The sequence below is a fragment of the Rhincodon typus genome, chromosome 6 (genome assembly GCF_021869965.1).
Source record: "Rhincodon typus isolate 14 chromosome 6, sRhiTyp1.1, whole genome shotgun sequence".
In the NCBI taxonomy this organism is placed as follows: Eukaryota; Metazoa; Chordata; class Chondrichthyes; order Orectolobiformes; family Rhincodontidae; genus Rhincodon; species Rhincodon typus.
The window spans coordinates 105,609,373-105,616,988 of NC_063337.1; the positions used below are offsets into that span (position 1 = coordinate 105,609,373).

The 7,616-nt window shown below is 37.1% G+C and overlaps 1 protein-coding gene across 1 annotated transcript in view; it reads right to left on the minus strand.

The window, feature by feature from the left end:
- Positions 1 to 7,227, minus strand: part of LOC109923937 (protein diaphanous homolog 3-like) — a 404,377-nt gene extending 397,150 nt beyond the window's left edge. The window contains exons 1-3 of the mRNA XM_048598427.1: positions 7,213 to 7,227; positions 6,850 to 7,026; positions 3,443 to 3,547 (exon numbers count right to left, since the gene is read on the minus strand). Coding sequence (XP_048454384.1) covers positions 3,443 to 3,547; positions 6,850 to 7,026; positions 7,213 to 7,227 — 297 coding nt within the window. The remainder of the gene's footprint in view (positions 1 to 3,442; positions 3,548 to 6,849; positions 7,027 to 7,212) is intronic.
- Positions 7,228 to 7,616: the final 389 nt, after the last annotated feature.

The following is a 7,616-nucleotide window of genomic DNA, read 5'->3' on the forward strand; positions in this document are numbered from 1 at the left end:
TGTAAGAAAATTGATATGTCATCCATGTATGTGAGGAGAGGATTTTGAAAATCAGTGGGAGAGCGAACCACCATCTGAGAAATAAGTACCTAGCAATCACAAGAAATTGCTAGCCTCTCTAAGTAAGCACCAGCTTATCCATAAAAGGTACCAGGGTACTTCTAGCTAAGAGTTTTCACAGAGAAAACATCCCTGACAGCAGGATCAGCAGAAGAAAGGTGTTTATGACTTGAGAACAGCAGAAGAAAGTCATTTATGACTGGAGAGACAGTGGCGAAGGCAGAGAATTCCAAAAGACACATTCTGTGTGGTCTTTGAGAAACTAAGTTTTACATTTTTTTCTTCTCACTATTTGAGTTATATAAGTGGGCCTTGTGTTTAATGGAGTAGCATTCCAGTAGAAATTTTTTCAGTTGGGGGAGTAGTTAGCAGTTGGGTGGAATTGTTCAGTTTGTTGATTGTTCTATTAATTTGTTCACTGTTAGGGTTAAATAAATAAATCGTTACTTATTATTTATAAAGTGAAATCAGGGATATTTTTCAGTTAACCTCTCCTTCTTCATAACATATGCCTTAAGATGAAGCATGCACAGTGAGAGAGCGCATACTAAATGATTACTTGTGCAGATATAAAGCACAACCCTCATTTTACTTACAGCGCCTTTAGACAACTGTCAACTTGTTAAATTTTTTTTCTGTTACTTTACGGAAAAAATGCAAGAGACATTTTTCAAAGACATCATCAATGCCATGAATAATATTTTAATTCAAGAAGTTTCCATTTTGTGACAGCATGCTAAAAGTATATTTGTTAAAAATGATCACAAAGAGTTTATAGGTTCTTAAAAATGCAGAAAAAGGAGCACTCTTTCAAATGGGACATTTAATTTGAGGTGATGCACAAAAAAGGTACATAAACAAAACAAAGTGGTTCAGTTGAGTAATAATCTAAAGTGGTACAGCCATCTTACCCAGTAGCATGGAAATGGTAGCAAGTCAGAAGTACAGGAAATATAAAGAATCATGTTACTCAGTTAACATCATCTAGACAGTCTCACAGTCCCACAGTGAGAAAAATGCAAGTCATAAAGTAAATACAAGAGCAAAAAGAACACATCTGGAAGATTCAAGACAGTAGCAGGAAACTGCAGGCCAGCGAGTCTAACATCAGTGGTAGAGAAACTATTGGAAAGAAGTCTGAAGAACAGAGTTAATCTCAATTTGGACAGGCATGGATTAATCAAGGATAGTCGGCATGACTTTGTCAGGGGAAATCACATCTAACAAATTTGATTGAATGTTTTGAAGAGGTGACTGAAGGATAGATGAAGGTTGTGCAGTTGAGGAAAGGAGAAAAGTCTTTGAATACAGAATGATATAGACAGGCTGGTCAGTTGTGCTGAACAGTGACAAATGCAATTTAATCCTGAAGTGAGGTGATGTATTTTGGGCAGAATAACAAGGCAAGGAAGTACAAGTTGAATAGGCGAAACTTGGAAAGTACAGAAGGGCCTTAGTGTGCATATCCATAGATTCTTGAAGGTAGCAAGACAGGTAGATGAGGTGGTTAAAAAGGCATGTGGGATACTTGCCTGTATTAATCAAGGCAAAGAGGTTATGATGGAGCTGTATGTGACGTCAGCTACACTCTAGCTGGAGTGCTACGTACAATTCGAGTTGCCATGTTAAAGCAAGAATGTGATTGCACGACTGGGGGTGCAGAAGAGGTTCACCAGTGTGTTGCTTGGATTGGAGCAATTAGGTGATAAAAATAGACTAAACAGACTGGTTGTTTTCTTAGTGCAGAGAAGTCTGAGGGGGACCTGACTAAGGAGTTCAAAGTTCCAAAGGCATAAATAGGGTACATGGGCAGAAACCTTTCCAGTTATTAGAGGTGTCAATAACCATAGACTGAAGGGCTTTCTTTCATGTTAAAAAACTATGACTATGGATCTATAGGGAAAAGAAATGCATACAAATAAAATTAGAAACTGGGAAAGAAGCAAGAACCCAGTTTCAGAAGTTCAGTGATTTTTTTTGTCTGTTAGCAATGCCAAGGGATTTTGAAAAAATAATTATCTGCCTTTTGCATGTCTCCTCATTGTGAGGATCTTGGCCCACACTTTCTGGACATTCACTGTAAACAGCAGTTTCCAAAGGTAAATCTGCATTATCCATGATTTTCAGTGCTCAAAGGACAGAAGCACTATCCATCAGAACAAACAATAAATATATCTTTGCATCACTGAGTTATCCAATAAAGGTCAGGTGAAATATCCAGTACACATTTCTTATCACTTTGAGAAGATGAATAATAATCTTCTTTGAGAGAAAAATTTGAGACTGGAACTCATGTATCCAAAGTAAAAACAGGGCAACAGATAAATACTAACAGTGCATAACTTATACATTTTTCTCAAGATAGTCAACAGCCATAGGTCACTCATATTCAAGAGATCAGAAACACTAAAATAACAATGCTACAACTATTTTTCCCGAAGGCAATTTAAAATTCCTTTGTTTGTTCCCAAAGAAAATAAATTTAAATTCAGGGAAAATGACTACCATCTTCTTCCTACGTTTTTACATATGAATGTATCTTTTGGAGGCACAAAGAGCACACATGCGCAATGAGGTCACATGAATATTGTATAATGCTTTTCACATGATCCATTTCTAACACTTGAAAAATCTGATAAAGTGATTGCGTTGGAGCAGCTTTCTTGAACAGTTTTATCTGCAACCCCTTGGGTACAAAATTAATGAAATTCTTCATTTTGGGTTCCAATCTTGGTCATCACATTTCGTTGACGTTTAAGTTTCACAAATCAAATCTCCAAACTCTGAACTCAATTTGATCAACTGAGGGAGGATTTTGCCCAATAAAAGTAGACACAGGGATGCATCAACTAAAAATACTTCTAACTTCCATTTATCTTTCAAATAAATTATCACTCAGGTTTGTTCCATATTGCTGTTAATGATTATTTTTCTTTAACTATCACATGGACTTGATTCCCAGCCTAGGCGAATGCCAGGATTCATTGGCATCATCAGCATATACACAGGAGGTGGCGATTTTGTGAGCCATCTTGGCATTTGTAGCATACTCCATATTGTAAAAGCACAAGAAACGTTTCGTACAGAAAAATTGTTAACAAAGTGGTGGGAAATACAGAGTACAATGCACACAAATATGAATTTGAAATGTTTGCTTTGAACAGTGTCACAAGATCCTAGTTAAATTACATTTTTAAAAATTGGGTAGTGAATTTGAATCGATTTCAAGAAAGCCCAAGTTTCATTAAATCCACCTGAATGATTTTCAGCTGTCTGAGATCTGGAAAAGCTCTTTATCATTCAACTTTTTTTCAAATGTCAACTGCATTGATAATCATACTATTTGCCAAGAAAAATCACAAATGGCTAATATTTTACTCACAATATTAGAAGTTGCGTCAATATATTGCACAACCATTTCTCTTTTAATACTCAAGTCCTTCTCACGTAGTGGAGCCTTTCGTTCTTCATTTAAGTTCATATCTTCCTGTGAAGGTAATTAGCTCAAGTTAACTTGCTGGAAATGCATTGTTTTCTATGTCATCACTTACATCTAATGAATACAATCCCAAAGTCTTTATTCACTAGCGTTGTCATTTATCCACTGTGAACTTTAAAAGCAGAGGTTCAACTAATAATTTCCCAAATTCCTGAGTGCACAAAAGCTCACCTTCTAAATCTGAGTAAGAAAATTTTCAAAGTTTCACACTGCAGTCTTACCAAAATCAGATCAGATAGATGTATGAAGAGCAAAAGCATTAAAATTTTTGTGTCTCTCATTCGCAGAACACTCCCAGTGCTGTATAGCCAATAAAGAATTTTCTTTAACGTATGATACAAGTGCATTCTCTGTAGCTATGCTGGCAAATCCAGTAACAAATCCATGTACAACAAGATTCCACAACAGTATGAACCATTCATCTGCTGAATTTTGTTAGCTTAAGAGATAAACACTGATCAAGACACAAGAATATTCTTTTTTCTTTTCTGTAAGGTGTAAAGGAGGGAATTTGCAACCACCTAAACAGACATTTTGACAATTCAAAGCCTCATGTAAGAGGCAGCACATTTGATAATGCAGCAATCTCTCAGAAAACAACAAAGTACAACATAGATAAAAGTGGCTTTCGTCTCCAGAGTAAGAATTATACTCTCAACATACTAAATCGGGCATGGATGCAACAACAAGTCCAATCAGCAAAAATGCCATGACTGCATTGCAAGGGGGCTAGAGTATAAAGGTAGGAAAGTCTTGTTACAACTGTACAGGACACGAGAGACCGCACTGGAATTACTGCATACAGTTTTGAATTCCTTGCTTAAAGGGGCACACTTGTACTGGAAGCACTAAGAAAGGGTTCACTAGGGTGATTTCAGAATAAAAGCGGTTGTCCTTGGAAGAAAGATCAAGTAAGTTCAGCCTATACTCATTTGAGTTTAGAAGAAGTCTTAAGATTCCAAGAAAGCTTGACAGCGTAATTGCTATAAGTATATTTTCCTTCGCTGGTCAATCCAGAACTACAGGGTAGTTTAATATAAAGGGTTTCCAATGTTTACTGGAAATGAGAAAGAATTTCTTCTTTTAGCGCATCAGTAATTTTTGACATTTTATGCCCTTACCAAGAGCAGTGGTGATGTCAAGCTGGGTTAGACAAATTTTTGATTGACAAGGGAGTTCAGAGTTATGGAGGACAGATCGGAAAATGGAGTTAATACCATCATCACATCAGCCTTAATCTTAGTGAATGACAAAGCAGATGCATTGAGACGAATGGCCTATACCCGCTCCTATTTCTCATGATCGTATGATTAAATTAAGTATTATCAGGATGACATTATTAATAATTAATTGCAGACATCTGCTGCATTAAATACGAAGCAAAGTACAGCATTACAGTGACAAAATTACTGACAGTGCCCTGAAGATGAGGGTGAATGAAGGCACACATTTAAAGATGCACATTAAGCTCTGAGTTAATAAAACCAAACAAAATATCATAGCTATTCACCAGCACATGATCTTCTACAACTTTTATTACTACAGAGTCCCAAAACCAAATTATAGCCACATAACTCATTTAGCTTATCAAAAAATTTAATAAAATCCAATTTCCAAGAAAACTGCATGTGATAAGTGTGGGATACTTTTCCAACTGACAATTTCTTAAGACACAAAAAAATGTAACTTGCATTAAACACTGAAACACAGGTCTAAGTAAAAATAAAATTATAGCTGGTCGAACGTTGGCATTTAACGTACTGAACGCTATGGATATTTGTAAAAGGCTCCTCACTATCTGACTTGGTCACTTCAATTGGTGCAGTTCATGGAGGGAAAACTGGCCCATCGTTGTCTGCTTGGAAAACTTCTGTCTTTGTCTGTAGATCGCTCTATAACATGCAGTAGATTTATCCAATTCACGACAAACACTGAAGTTCTAATTTATCATGGGATTCATATCTTGAACAATTAGCTGCAGAAATGGACAGCAACTAAGTAATATGCTTAATATTGTTATTGTGATTTGACAAATTACTTTGGTCTCTTCATTGTCTCCAGCATTGTCATCTTCCTTCAAAAGCTACGATATTCTTGGGAGAAATTCAAACCTAATATTATCAGACAAATGTTTCAAGTTTTTGGATGACCTGTGGCATTGTCTGGAAGCAACAATGCTTTATGGGCAAGTTTTCTTACCTTTGCAATGATTTTAAACAGCAGCACAGCATTAAGAAATAAACCAATCTTCAAAACTGTTCCTGGCAACCCATGTTTTCTTGCGAGATCAATGACATTAGCAACATTAATCACACACTCACCTTACTCATGATGCCCAAATCCAAGTAACTTAACCTCTCGATGAATAAGTGGGAGAGTTGAAGTATGTTGTTATTGAGGCATAATTCAGTTAAATTTTATATGGTGTAGACCACTTATTGTACAATACCAAAGAATACAGCCGTATTCATAATTTGCAGTGAATGTCAAATTAAAAATAAAAATTCCAAGTGCAAATAAAGCATCCAGACAGTGATGTGCAATCTTCACAGAATTCATTTTTGCAATGTCAACATATAAAACAGTTCAAGTGTGGTTTATAACACATGCACAGAGCTAATCACAAACAAAGTTCACTGCATGGTGCACAATGCATGTGTTACTTATACACCTGCTCAGGAACTGAGAACATATATTACATGCTTAGAAACTGTATTAAATCAAACTAAAAGTTGTTTTTAATTAAGGTGATCAATTTACAATCCATATTAGAACAGAAAAGGTGTTTTCAGGGTGCACTATAAATGAAAGTGACCTATAATTCGTAGACCATCAAAGGGGCGACACAGTGGCACAGCACCTAGCTCTGCTGCCTCACAGCGCCAGGAATCTGGGTTCGATTCCACCCTGCGGGGACTGTCTGTGTGGAGTTTGCACATTCTCCCCATGTCTGCGTGGGTTTCCTCTGGGTGCTCCAGTTTCCTCCCACAGTCCAAAGATGTGCAGGCTAGGTGGATTGGCCATGCTAAAATTGCCCGTAGTGTTCAGGGATGTGTAAATTAGGTGGGTTATAGGGGGTGGGTTTGAGTGGGTGCTCTGAGGATCAGTGTGGACTTGTTGGGCTGAAGGGCCTGTTTCAAACTGTAGGGATTCTATGATCTATGATTACTTTCCTCAAAAACCTCACATGCAATTCTAAAACCACCTAATATTTTCACATTTTTGTTCAAAGGAATGAAGTTCAAAAGAATTAAGCAAATAAAACTTTACGATGTAAGCCTCGTAATTACCATCATCTTTTCAAAGAGTGAAATAACTTCCTTCTCTGGGAGCTGCTTAGAGGGATATTCATATTCTGCTGATTGTGCAGACCAGCCACGACTCGAAAGATGTGCTTGCCTGACATTTGGGAGAACTGGTCTGCTCCGTTTGCTGCCTGGAACTCGGATACTGGCAAATCTGTCAAGCTGCAAAACATTTTTTCGAAAAATTAGGTATTTACAATCAGCTTTCTTTGTAGACTTAAATAATTAGAGTCAAAACTTCAGATTAAGAAGAAGACAAATCCATAACTAGTCCAAAAAATACAAGTAACATGAGCTGTATACAGTTGGAAGAGTGTGACTCTGGAATCTTCACCTTAGACTGCTGACCCCATGAAGTCTCATTGCATCACATCAAACATGGAAAATAATTCTGACAACCATCCTGCCTCAACTGATTAATCAGTTCTCCTCCCTATTAAACACTATTTGGAAAAAAATATCTGAGAGTAGCACAGGCACAGAATGTACTATGAGTAGGCGACTATCATGAAGAATGGCAGTGCAAAATCACTGCTGTCCAAAATCAGAAGGACATAATTAACAGACTGACACTGTTTGGTAAGAGAATCAACAAAAGGGAAGACATACTTGAGTACATCCTCACCAATCCATTGCACAGATGCAGTATTTATTGAGCAACCACGCCAAAACGTTAAGGAGACAAAGTCCTGTCTTGACATAGAGGGCACCTCCAGCAAGTCGTTATGGCATGACAACTGTGATGAATGGTT